General features: G+C 40.6%; 1 protein-coding gene and 1 long non-coding RNA gene across 2 annotated transcripts; one reads left to right on the top strand and one right to left on the bottom strand.

The window, feature by feature from the left end:
* Nucleotides 1-26: 26 nt before the first annotated feature.
* LOC306827639 lies at nt 27-5049 on the top strand. Its single transcript, XR_013779651.1, has 3 exons — nt 27-158; nt 4511-4600; nt 4961-5049. It is a non-coding gene; the product is annotated as an uncharacterized lncRNA (long non-coding RNA).
* rorca (RAR-related orphan receptor C a) lies at nt 2890-13911 on the bottom strand. Its single transcript, XM_079349558.1, has 10 exons — nt 13498-13911; nt 7898-7983; nt 7553-7694; nt 6961-7401; nt 6726-6847; nt 6238-6370; nt 5222-5329; nt 4981-5091; nt 4472-4584; nt 2890-4383 (listed from the first exon to the last, which is right to left on the bottom strand). Exons 1-10 carry the CDS (start codon nt 13502-13504, stop codon nt 4222-4224), a joined length of 1425 nt encoding a protein of 474 aa, XP_079205684.1. The 5' UTR covers nt 13505-13911; the 3' UTR covers nt 2890-4221.
* Between the last annotated feature and the right edge of the window lie 342 nt (nt 13912-14253).

Below are 14253 nucleotides of genomic sequence, written 5' to 3'. Positions count from 1 at the left end.
TTTCCAATCTCTCATTGCCGTGTGCACGTCTTCTCCGTTCCATTATGCAACCTTGAAGTGATTTGATAACACTACAAACGCATCATAGGAGCCCAGACCCGAATGATCCTGTTACTGTTGATCCATGTGTTCTCCTCAGAAGTGAGCCTCAAGACCAGGTAATGAACCAGAACTCATTTTAAGCTCATTTCATGTCTGCTTATATTGCACTTTAGTGCTGTATATACCTCCAACTAAATGTCATTTGAAACAGTAAGAAGTAGTTGACACAGTAAGCTTAGAGGTCCTGGGTGACTTGGATGTGGGGCTCCAGGGCAGTGAGCCTCTTCCTCTGGTTAGTAATGCAGTTAAAGCTTGTAAACCTGCCAAGTTTTTATCACTACCTTAACTATATTTAACCATTCATATAGTTCTGGATTCAAGTATTTGCGAGACTCATGCCACCACCCCAATACAACATGAGACAGAATTCAAATTCTGGACCTCTGAGCATTTTTATTATTTTTTTAAATCATGATTTTTCCTTCGGCAAAGCTACTTTTAATTTCAGATAGGCAATTGTCCTACTGAGGAATACTGTCACAGGAAGATCCATGAATCATACTGACAGCACTGCATAAATAGTCAAACTAAAAGTAAAAAAAAATTACAGTAATTGACACATTGATTTGCAGTTGGTATGAATGACATTCATTCTCCTTTTGTTATGGCATCCCGAATGTGTGTGGAAAAACACTAAGTAACTGTATTTAACTAAATGTCTGAAAATGGATAAAAAAATGTCATTTGTAGTCATCAATAATTTTCTTTATTTTTAATGGCAAATAAAGATTTCTTTTTCAAAAATAGTTTGTGTGTCACCAGTACGAAATGCCTCAATTCAATTCAAAACACTTTTTTTTCCCCGGGGTGCAATTCAAAGAAAACTGGTTCAGCTGAGTAGATAATTTTGGGAGCAATAAGACATCATTATGGGAAGTTACTAAAACTTTTTCAGTAATGTCTTTGACCTTAGCTAGCTCCTCTCATGACACGGTTGCTGTAGTCGACACAGCAGATCAGATAAAACCAAGACAACTTTTCTTTTTACTGAAAAAAGACTTTATTACATTCTTAAATCCACATATTTTATCACCATTGTGCAATAACACTTAACCGTGTTAAAACCTCTCGGACTTTATATCCATAACAAAACTTAAATTATTTCTTATTTAAATCTATAATGATTCAATAATAATAATAATCTTAACATAGCATGGACATATAATAAACAGAAGGATCATGACAAAAGTGAAACTTTCAGGGAGACACCGTTAAAAACGCTCTTTAAAAAAATAGAATTATATCTCTCCAAGACAAAAAGGACACTAAACTGTGAGAAAAAAAAAAAAAAACAGAACATACAAGGATAAAAATTAAGTCATAAAAGATCACAACAAAACCAACACAAGATTCAGAGATTATAATCCACCTTTTATATTTATTTTTCTATATTTATGTTTTCTTTATATCCTATCTTAATCTATGACTCAAACTCCAAAAATATTTGCAATAATTATATCAGACAGGGGTAAAATCTTTGATACTTCTGAAATCAAACATTCACAAGAATATGTCCTGTACACAGTGATCAAGGTTTTTAAAGGTCTGCTATGTTGGTGCAAGGTGTCTTTGCTAGCTTGACTAACTGCAGACACTGTAGGACAGAGAGCCCAGCTATCTCCCTGAGTAACTCTAGATGGAATTGTTTGTGCAGATCTTAAGCGCTGTCCCCTGACAGCTTTATTCCTGCAAAAACTACACAGACGGCTGATCTCTACAAATCAGCGTGTCTAACATTCGAGAACTCAACACACAAAGTATTGCACTTTGTTACAATCTCCAAGTGTCATCTGGCCATGCCAGCTGAAAGATGACCTGTGTAGTGGTTGGCTGTTTTTTTTTCTTTTTGGTATGCTATATTTTAAATTAGGTTACTAGTTGTGCTGCAAGGTTAACTGTGCTGGAGTGCTAATAAATCATTATCAGTAATACATGGCGACAAAGGTCCAAGATACTGAAAATGATGGGAAAGACATTATTGCACAATCCCACCATGCCACTGTCTTGCGTACCCAGAAAAGGGTAATAACCCTTCATACTTACAAGAGATAATATATACTGTAGTATGGCAAACAGCACCGTTCCAGCAGTGCAAACCTGGCTGACATATTAAATAGACATCAAACATATGTTGTGATTGTCTTAAAAGAAAAAATATGTTTCTTTTCTTGTAGCTTCTTTAAGATAATGGCTGAAAGACACTTGTCAGAAATCTAATTTGTCCCCTTACTTTTAAGTTTTCCTTTGGAGACACACCCTTGTGTGTCTTACACCACATAGTTCTGTGTCTAAGCAGGACCTTAAGGTGTGGACTGCTGTCATTAACAGTAGTACAGTTAGTTCCAGCATTTTCTTTTGCTTTAGTCATCTGTCCAGTTTTAAGAGCATAGTTCTATATTTTAAACTGTAATCACTGGCCTTCAAATTTCATTGCTTGCTGGTTTAAAGAAGCTCTCCAGCACCAATGCATAAATACTAACTCAGGGGGGTAGCTGATGGCTCTGTCAACCCTTCGCTTTGCCGTGTAGTGTTTGTGGAGGGTGAGGTAGTTAGGGAGCAGGGGTAAAGGAACAAAGGATATAATTCTCCAGTCAGAACACCACAGCTGCTGTGACAGCGCAGCCTGCCTGACCCTGAAGCAGTGAGAGTTGGTGCAGTCAGTAAATCCCCCGCAAATGACGTCAAAGGAGCTAAACTTATACCGGCACCCACCTTTTCACCTTCTTTTCTTTGCCCCACTTCTTTGCTCACTCAGAGGGTGGGACTATTTCAACCCAAAAACTCAGCTCTTTTATTATTATTTTTTAAACTTCAAAAATCGTTGCTGGTTGAGATACTGCTGGATGTTTTGAGTAATGGCACTGGGCTGTGAAGGGTGCTGCGATGCATATAAGAGTACATACTGAAACCCGGCAGGGGTCAGCTGGCCCACCTTGTTCAAGGAGCTAATCTACAGTGGGAGGATGCATCTAGCAGTTGTGACTGGTTAAAATGAGCTTCACAGATGGCAGTTTGAGTGCAAACCCGTAAAAAAAGTGTGCCAAGAGTTTATTTTGGATTTAAGAGGACTCATAAGTGCTAATTATGCACACATTTCTTTTCCCCAACAACAATCTTTCCATCCCTTTCTATCCCAAAGACTGGGCGGTCAGTGTCTGTTAGAGAGACCTGAGCACAATCATAACATTTCTCACTCATAATGAATTGAAGGCCATTCTTATCTTACATGATTATATCAATGTTTTTTATACTGTATTAAGGGTAAAAAAGAACTTCTGGGAACACTTTCCCGATAACTCTGTGATTACTCTCACTCTCTAAGTGGCATTTGCATAGGGAAAAGGAATAAGGACTGAGGTCACTGATTGTTTTACAAAAATAAATAGCCCACCTAGGTATAAAAGTGTCCAGGGTGTGCCAGTAGAAATTTCTACAAAGATTAGGATAAGTGCTATATTATGTGCTCGTTGTGCAAGAGATTGTAGGTGCACAATGGCAGACTCATGCAGTTTGAAAACCCTGTCTGTTTGTGAGTTTGATCATGGTCCCTTTAAACAGTTTGTTCATTCATTACAAAACTGCAAAAATACGGGCGCTACCAAAAAGAGAGAATGAAACAAGAATATGTTACTAGACTGACAACTGACACGGGTATCATTACTGCAAATCTCCACGAAGTTGCTGAGGACTTTAGGTATGTACATTCTACAGCAAGCCTTGGGCTGTGCTGAGCGGTTAAAGGGAAAAGGGTTACATTCAACAATAGCTTACAGGAACTGCTGACATTTATATAATAAAGGAATTCAACTGAATGAGAGGTCTAACGTCTCCTCATAGAAAAAATGTTTTTTTGAGAATACAAATCATGTACGCTACTCGTTAGTTATTTCTGTTAAAAAGAGAAAACATACTGAGTCGCCAGCTGCAGTTCCTGTGGTGTTACGTTGGAGCTGAACGGAGTAGCTTGCAGGTGAGAAGGTGAGGGGGGGTGTGTCCTAAAGTGTAGCGTGCAGGATTGTCATTGAGCTGCTGGTTGCCACCTTTTTTCTTTTTTTAATCTCCCCCCTCCCTGCACCTCAGTGTTTCTGTTCAAAACACGCTAATTATCTGAAGAGTTTTCTAGCCCTCTGTGGAGTCTGGGAAGGTGATCTCACTGCCAAAAACTTCCCTGTACAGAGGAGGAAAGGTGTACGCCGTCTCAGGGTGAACCAGACGGAAGAACTCCAGTTTGTCAATATGAAGGTTGCAGATGGATTTCAGTATGGGAAGCTTTGACACCATCTAAAAGGGGACGAGAAAATAAACATGAATACAGTAGAAGCAAAAACATGTCTAATTTTTTTTTCGTGTGTGATGAGATGTCTTTTACCTTAGCTAGCTTCTCTTCTGATGCACCATCTTTTTGTAGGCAGCGCTGCAGAGCCACGTAGACTTTCTCTTGCAACTTCTGGATCTTCTGAACATCTGTCAGCCAGAGTCGGTCTGAGGGGAAATTAAAGTCAGCTCATGTCAAGTCAGTACTATTTGTATAGTATGTTTAAAATAGCATGAGCTGTGTGTACAAATATATTTCCTTTGTTTCCCTAAGTGTCTATATGCTTACTATTTGAAAGTCTACATAACAGGTTAGTTAGCAAAGTATAGTCATCGAGCAGAATGTGTTTTGGTATATCATTTTGGCACTTTGCTTACACTTAATTTTGTTTATTATTGTTTATTATGTTTTTATCATGTGCAGTATGGAAGTAAACTACAGTCAGAATATGGCAATGTAGGGAAATGGTTTTAAGATAAAAGAGTGTCGATACCAAAGTGTTCCTGTTTGTGTTCTTTTTTAAAACCAAATATTTCTGTTTAGTTACGGAAATTTGATCTCACCTGGTGAGAGCAACACAGCAGCACTGAAGAGAGCCATCTCTTCTTCTGACATCTGGATACGACTCAGGCTTTTAGCTAAGTCAAAAACTGCATTCACGAGGTCGTCACAGCCTGGGGGAGGGAGAGAAAGACAAAGGAAGGCAGCGTTAGCACAGAAATAAATCATACAAGTAGAATGACCTTGAAATCACTTCCCCCTCTTTTATCAAGTTTATACTTCCAAAGTGTTGTGTTGACTCACCAAGTGCTTTGAACAGGTGAGCAATGGCAAACTTCCCATCAAAGAGCATAGTGTTATTGATGGGGTTGTAGGCCCGACACATACGGATGAGAAGGACATCCATGCAGCCTGAGGATAGAGAATAACAAAAGAACAACATTTGAATTCACAGAAAAAAAAGAAAAAAATCTGGACTAAAAGGTCATTTTTTATCAACAATTCTAACCCCCCCCCCCCCCCCCCCCCCCGAAAAAAAAGGAACAGAATTGCAACCAAGGAGGAAATGTGTGTACATGTATCTTGTAGCTCTTTTAGGAACATTTCTTTTATTATTACAGGTGATGATGTGATGTTGTGGTTTGTGATTGCAGCAACAGTTGTGATACTTGCAGGAATGTGTTCCTGTTTGTTTGTGTTGATAACTTCCCCTGAGTTTAAAATCACACACACACCAGTCATTGTTTTGGCATGTTTGGGATGTCATGTGTGGGTGCGGTAACTTTTCACACCTTTGGGTTCAGGCTCTTGTATAATGGATCTTTATCTAATAAGGGAAGAACATACCCTGGCTGTTTTTTGAAATCCATAAATCTACTGCATTATTTTCTAGTGTATCTACAAAGAGATTGTATATAGGCCCTTGAGATTCATAAGTCCACACACTTTACAGTACGATGACCTAAAATGGGAGCACAGATAGAGCGGCACGATTCAAACGTGGTCAATCATTCTTCAGAAGCAGAACAAGTCCTCAGGTCACTCTGCATGCATGTGATTTTAACTCTATGAAGACAGCTCATGTTTGAGGGTAATATACTGCTCATATGACAACAGTTATCTTCGTCACACGTAAAAGTCTGCTGAGTCATAAACATCAAACAAGTGCTGTACTGCTGGAGGCACATCTGTTTTTTCAAGAACACTGCTCCTGACCTGTGGCTAAACACTGTGTAAAGACCTCTTGGTGTGTGTGTATGTGTGTGTGTGTGTGTGTGTGTGTGTGTGTGTGTGTGTGTGTGTGTGTGTGATGTACTGACCTGCTTTAAGAAGAATAATCTGATCATTCTGACAGAGATCCATGAAACCGGTGATGCGCTTGGCAAACTCTACCACATACTGGATTGCGTTGGTGATGTGAATGGCGCATTGTTGCCACATAACCTCAGCCGACTGCAAGAGAAAAAACACAAGCTTTTATGAGAACTGCAACACCTGACAAGCATCACAGATGGAGGACTGTTTCAGATTAAAGATTTCTTGACCTGTAGTTTGAAAGTATTTGTTGTGGCCCCTATAGAAATGTTTGTATTTACAAAGCCCCAGAGTAATACTGAACTATGATAACATCGTGTTTTAAGTATGTTCCTCTCTACAAGTTCATCTATTGAATTGTGGCAGGGTTAAAATGTTTGAAGTTCAACCTTTACAGTTACTTTGTCACAGATTAGGGTTGTATATAGTCCAGATGTTTTTTGATCCATGTTTCTTCTTTAAGTGCATAAATGAGTTGTACTGTCTCATGTACCTTGGTCTGGAATGAGCGCGTCTCTTCTGGGCTATACAAGGTCCACGCCATTCTCTTCAGCTCCTCTGTGCTGTACTGACTCGTCTCAATATGGGACTTCACCACACTCTGGGTTATGCGCTCTGAAAAAAAAAATCCAAAGGTTTATTACATATTTCTTTTTCTGTACAGTTTGCACTCTAGCTGATGAGACTTTGAAGGAGGACTTGAAATCTGCATCTGGACTTATACACACCTATTTCAAGTAGGGAGCAGCCTTCAGGCAGTGGGTTGAGAATAGCATGTGAGAAGAGTCCAGATTCGTGCAACAGCTGGTACTCATGCTTGATGCTGTGGTTGACATCTAAAAAGTCCAAGTTGGTCTGTTCAGGTGAACTTTGTGAGGATGAGCCGCTGCCTGCGCTGCTGCCCAGCATGTCCAGGTTACAGTACTCTCCTCCCGCATCCTCTGGAGTCAGTGGCAGATCAAAGAGCATCCCTTCTGGCATCGTCGTGATGTCATCCAGATCGCTGAGTGCCGTGCAGGAGCCTCTTCTGTAGGTGCGGCCAAGGTCGGCCAAGTCACTGTTCTCCTCCTGGGCACCGAGTCCTGCGCACTCCTGGGACTGCTGATGCTTCTGGACCTCTGCGTACAGGCTGTCACGCTGCTTTTTGGACATTCTGCCGAACTTGACCGCTGCAACAGGAGGGTGTAAAGACAAAAATGAAACACTCAAGAATGTATGGTCGAGGCCAAATAAGGATTATATTACCTATTCGGGAATAAGAAAAAAGTGGGAGGTGGAAACTCTGAGCTAATTAAATATAGATCGAGTGGCTGAACTCACCATCACGGCTCATGCCCAGAGCGAGACACTTTTGCAGCCTGCAGTGCTGACAGCGGTTACGGTTGGTCCGGTCAATGAGACAGTTTCTCTGTCGTGAGCAGGAGTACATAGCATTGTTCTGCTGGCTGCGGCGAAAGAATCCCTACAGACAAGAAAGATCAAAACAAATGGTGAATCAGTGCTTAAGATTTGGGGATTTAGATGTTGGTTTTCACAGAACAGACAAAATGATTAGAATTGATGATTAGAAAAGGCAAATGTCACAAAAGCACCAAACATCTAAAGGACACCAACTTTGCATGACTTCTAAATAAAACCTGGTGAGGGAGACTGATGGTAGCTCACCTTGCAGCCTTCGCAGGTGATGACACCATAATGAATTCCTGAAGACTTGTCCCCACAGATTTTACACGGAATCACCTCTATTTGAGCTGGAATGAGAGATAAAATGAGGACACATGAGTTAAAAAGAAGAAAACAGTTAAACAAACACAGATTACGTAGGCATCTAAAAACACAGAATACTGTATTGAAATACCTTAGACATGCACAGGTACTCAAGTAAATCACAGACTAATCAATAAATAAAGCTAAGGAGTCAGGAGGATGTTGTCAACTGTTAGCCAATTGCCATCTACAAAAAAATAAAAAAAGAAACCCAGAGGACCTCAGCTATGTAACATGCAAATATACATTTGGCCTCAGTCCAGCAGGATTGCAAATACAGGCTTCTGTATTTAGTTCTCCTTCTAGAAACATTTGACATTTGCTCTTTAGGCTGACTATGCTCACAGCAAATATTATCAGTCCCCCACCTCTGTCATGTCAAATTAAGTGGGCAACCGATTACAAATAATACTGACACTGTTTTTGATTTTTATTTTAAATCAAACTGAGAACTTCCTCGTATGAAACATTCCTCATTGAAGCTGGCATCCCTGAAAGGTTATTCAGGAGAATTCCACATGACAGACAAACCTGTTATCTGTTAATTTAAATGTCTGCGATTGACAGAGCAAAGTGTTTATACTTTGTACACCTTCTTTTTATCGTAGAAGCTTGAGCCTTCTTACGCAGGAACAGCCTGTTCTTTTCATTATGTTGTTTATCTAAGTAGCTGGGCCTCCTCAAGCCCAGAATAGCAGGTCAATTGCATTAGCTGAGGCCCGGGGTTATAAAGTTTCACTTCTCTCACTCTCTCTTGGACTCTCCTTCTCCAGTACATTTGAAAAGTATCCAAAGGCATACTGTTGTGCTGAAGCCTAAAACTGTTTACATAAAACATCTGCTTGTTACTGTGTCAACTGCGTGCAAGATTTGATTTTGCTCAGACTGCAGGGTGCGCCAAACAATCCCGGAACCACCTTTGTTAGGTCACACATGGTATTAGGTAACCTGTAAGCCTTCACTGCGCGGCAGAAAATGGCTCTTTTCCAAACGCTGTTGTGTTGAAGTGCTCACAACCAAACCAATCACATGAGTCACAGTGTGTGAGGTAAATGCGTCACACACTGAGGAAAAGCGAAATAGGTCTGTGACTGACTGACCCCAAAAGCCCTTCAACATCCCTCTTCCACAAAGATTGTCTGTGGAGAGTAGGCACAGTGTTTCGGTGAGGTTGAATTCCTTGCATATAGCCCAACACAACTGAGGGATATAAATAAATAAAGGGCGATGGAAAAAAAAAACCCTTTCTCCATTGCTCCCTTTATCGCTCCCCCTCTGGAGCCTCAACCCCGCCCGTCAGCCTGTTATATAACCGCCGTCTGGCCGCATTCCATGAACACACTCATTCAAAGGTGGTTGTCTTGGCAACAGTGATGAGCCTCCCTCACCTCCCTGCACTCCCATTGGCTGCCGAGTGGGCAGCTTCATCTGTGACTTGCTGCCTCACCTGCCAGTCAGCTGAGCAGCACAGTCAGGCCCAGAGAGCAGGAGCTGTTCCACTGACACAGTTTCCCATTCAGCAGAGGGGGAGGCGCTTGAGGTGCCAGTCTCACAAGAAACAGCCTGGTGTCTTGCCTAGTTTTTATTTTTTTTAGGTTGAACTAAATCTGGCTTAAGCAAAGGCAGGGAGGAGTTTTGTTTGGAATGGAAAACAATAACTACAAGATGGATGACCAGTTGAAACTGGCAGGGCCAAACTGCTGCACTGTAGATTTTACAACGTGTGCAACACCTGGACATACTTTAACAAAAAAGCCAGTACAGTACACAGCATCAGAGGGAACGAATGTAGCTAATAGTAGCCTCGCGCTCAACTCGTTACAGCATGTCAAGTATTTGAGTGAAATTTCAGCAGCGTTATGTCCTTCACCATAAATCTATTTTTACTCTGGCGCAGTGTGCTGCCCAGAGATTCCTCCTGCTCCTCTTATCTATCGGGATATTAATGTTGCACAACATTTATTTGCACAGGAGGAGTGTTCGCTCTATGCTCTGTGAGAGAACATTTATTCCGAGACTTTCGGTGACAATTTGTTGTGACACAAAAATGCCCTCACACAAAGACGAAAATCATTGCAGCACCAATATCACTCCTTTAACTCAACAGCTTAGCCAGGTGCATCATAGCTTTAATTATTTACTGTGCTGTGCCAATGTTAAAATACTCATCCAGTCACATTACATCTAAATGATTCTGTCTTCATCTTTTTGACATACATGGTTACATTAATTGAACCATTTCAAATGATGATTTTGAATGGCTTTCTGTGTTACTCAGTGAGTGTGTCACTTTATGGTGGTCAGCACTTTTCTTCAGCACTGCTGTAAATCCCCTACAAGGGAGACTTTGCCCTCTTATCCCAGCTAATCAAACACAGTCCAAGGTCCTATTTACTGAGCACTTTACTTTTACCTGACATACTGTATACTTAACCTACATTTTAAGGGGCACTCAAATACTCCTCCCACTCACCAGAGTACTCATATAATATAATATAATATGGCCTGACTTAAACCTTTACACTTAAAAGATGCAACGCAGGCTTAGCAGATGCAGTACAGGTGCGTGAGGAGGAGCATGTGTCAAACGTCGCTCTGAGCTGAAGCCATCGCTGAAGACCCTTTAGACCCATAGTGAAATGATAATGTTTAACAAATCGATGTGAAAGTTAGAAAGGCTTCAGCCAAGAAACAGGAAGAGGAGGCCTCAACGAAAATACAATATTCATACAGTCTCATTGGCTAATGTCAAGTTGTTTAAATAAAGTGAGCAGAAGAGACGTGTCTGGAGGAACATATTGAGAAAATCTGGTTTCTCATGTGGAATATATAAACATTTTTAAAAAATCCCATGTTGCTGGAAACAATCTGTCTCACCGTTATGATACAATAAGTCTATTGTTCTCAAAGTAGATTCCTTACATGTTGAAGAAGAACATTTTCACCATTTGTGCACATGCTAAAAAGGCATTAGCATAACAGCTGTCAAGTTAACCAGATGATGATGATACGACAATTCTTTCTTTTTTTGTTCTTGCATTATTTTATTTTTATAAAATAGGATATCATATTATTGATGATCAAAAGGTTGTTTTTTTTGCTATATTGATGAAACTAAACCTTGAAAATAGGTTTTTTTTTCTCCCCCCTGGACATTTCTATAAATACTTGCATTCTCTCCCACTTTGCCTGTATGATGTTTAAGGACATTTGCAAGCTGAACATCAAACCTACTGCATGGCTGCAAAGTAACCAGGATTGACACGCTCTGCCTCTTTAATCCCTCACCATTGATCAGAGGAGAAAAAGTACATTTACTTGATCATGTTGCGTACACAACACCCAGCCCAGACCCAAGTTGGCCTCTGCAGCTCAAGCAAATCCAGATTTAGGAATACCGATCACAGCCTGTAATTGTGAACACATTTTGGAGCATGCTGCAGCAATCACAGTCACCTTGAGTTGAAATCTCTTTCGGACCACAATTCAAGATTTCCTGATGCATATTTTGCAAATGAATATTGTCATATTATAAGAACAACTTTGCCTTGAGATACTACTAGACAAAAACAGAAATCTAATCCTGTTCAGTCAATACCAACATTACGGGGCTGCAAACAGAAATATGTCCCTGGTGGTCAAAATGTGCCAAAGAGCACAGGTCCATATTGACTTTTTTGTTTAACATGCAGGCAGGGTAAAGAGTTAAAGCTATAGATAGGGGGAATGTAATCTCAGTGTACAGTTTTCAGAATGAAGGGGCACCTTGACACATGCTGTTGCTTTGGACTTCCCCAAGGCTGCACACTGAACTGATAGAGGCTGAGCACAGCAGTGGCCTTGGGGAGCAGGCTTCCCCTTTTTCTGCTGTACCTTTGAGCCTAACCGAACTAGTCCTCTGCACAAGGCTAATGCACTGAGGCAGAACATATTAGGGTGCTTTATTCAAGTTTGTTTAGTAGTTACATCTAACCTATCAAACCTGTTTGTGCAGCAGGTGACAGGAATAACCCTTATACAAAGTGCAACAGCTTTGTTGCTTGGAATGCATCAGGTATAAAGGCAACTCAGGAAGAATACAACCATCCTGTGAAATTCATTCTTTTGCCTATTTAAGTTTATTTCCCTCATAAAGTGTTCACTGAAGCCTGTGTATCACTCTCTTTTTTTTTTTATCCAAAGAGAATCCAAAGAAAATTGGAGCTTATCTGGAGTGACACAAGCTCTGGTTGGTTTAAGTAACCTTAGCTGGCAGAGGAAACTGAGCTTAAGTGAACCCTGCTGTGCTGCATGGTTACGTGTGGGCTTGCTGTGCCCATATCCTGCTTGTCACAGCAGTGCTGGCTTAGACAACATAAGAGCAAAAACACATTTTTACTGTTATGTGTTTTAAAGTACAACTAAAAACTACAAAACAAATATGTTTGATAGCCTAACTATTCCACAGTAGCCGACTACAGCTAGAAATCGTTATCTGTAAAAATATGTATATTTATCTGCAGTGTTTCAGAAAGGAGCCCTGCTGACTGATTTAAATTATCAACGATGTTTCATCAGTAATGACGACAAACCATGCCCTTACACCCCCAGCGCGCGCGCGCGCGCACACACACACACACACATGCACACACACATGCACACACACACACACACACACACACACAGTTGCCGTAATCTTCAATGACAGAACTAGGTCAATGGAGAACTTCACCCCCCCACCCCCCCTTTTGACGTTGAAAACAAAAACACTAATGATAAATAATTGTAAAAATCACAGTGAGGAAAAAAAAAAAATATATATATATATCTCGTCACCGCTTTTAGGCACAAAAACACATCATGACCAAAAGCGAACAACAACTGTGTCAACGGTGAAAATGATTGGATCAAAAAAAAAAAAAAGAAAAAAAAAAGTGAAGTGCAAAGTCTATTAAATTTTATGCAGAAATTAAATACAATTTTAAAATGTTTGCGTATTAATTCCACGTAAACAACCGCTGTCAGTAGTCTAGATATTCGTGCGGGTTGACAGGCTCTGAATCACTCCGCTCACTCCCTCTCCCTCCCCTCTGTCCTTTTTCTTACATAACCACAATCTCTCAGCAGTGAAATAAACTAACACAGTTTGAACACATTCATCCTTTCTCGCGCTAAACTAAGTAAGTCTACACTTTACAAATACTTACACCTGTTGAACTTCCCTTTTTTCAAACATTTTTGTGAAAATTTAAAATATGTAAATATTCTTGAAAACATAATACAATACAACCTTAAGACTTAAAGGTGCTTAGGGAAACACGTTCAAAATGTAGAGAAGGATTTGTGTTCCTCCATGGCGTTTATTCCCTCGCGAGTCTGCAGACTACGCACTTCGGACTCTGCCTTAAAGCAGTGCGTCCATCAAAACTGAGAGCAACAAGAAGTTATTGACTATAACCAGGCAAGAAGAAATTCGAACAATCGTAAAAAAATAAAATAAAGCAAAACATTGGACTCACCTCTCATGATGGCGGTGGACTATTTTCAACTCTTTAAGTCATACAACTCCAGGTGGAGATGAAGCAAAGAAACACTGATTACGACGCGCACGTATTCGCTCCTAACAGGAGCAGCTGAAAACTGTCACAACAGCAAATCCTCATGGATTTTCTGCCTTTTCTTCGCGAGCAGACCTCAAACAAATAAAAGCAAATGCTGTGTTTAAAGTTCGACGCTACTTTCTGACAACTCCGCGCAGTCTCAGATGTGCTGTGGTGACTAAACACTTTTGCAAAAAAAATAACGCAGCAGCTCCCGGTTCTCCAGCTCTTCTCTTCTCTGCGGCTCGCTGTAACCTGGTTTCGGCGCGTGGACAACACAAGATCCTCCTCACCCCGCGATCCGCCCGCCTTGTGTCCCGTGAGCTGACGCGCGCGCGCCACCCTCCGCGCGCTTTCAGAAGGACTCGCGTGCGTGGGAAAGTGTGGCAGTGTGTCAGTGCAGACCACGGCGTGGGAACAAGACTAGAGTTTTATGTCACTGTAGTTATTTTCCCTTTAACAAGCACATGCAGAAAATGTAAATAGAGATATCAAAACAAATCTTAAAGGAATGTCCTTTCCTGATCCCAATATAGACATCTCCATCAGCAAATAGAGGAAATGCACAGCTTTAATCAAGTTTCTATTTATTTTTTGTTGCATGCAGTTATAGTGGCCAAATGCAAAAATGTGAACCATAACACCAAGAAAAATGTACGCTTTTTTTATCTGTGA

Source organism: Symphodus melops (genome assembly GCF_947650265.1).
Source record: "Symphodus melops genome assembly, chromosome: 8".
NCBI lineage: Eukaryota > Metazoa > Chordata > Actinopteri > Labriformes > Labridae > Symphodus > Symphodus melops.
Note: the sequence above shows the minus strand (reverse complement) of the source record. Positions and strands in the feature narration are given on the sequence as shown.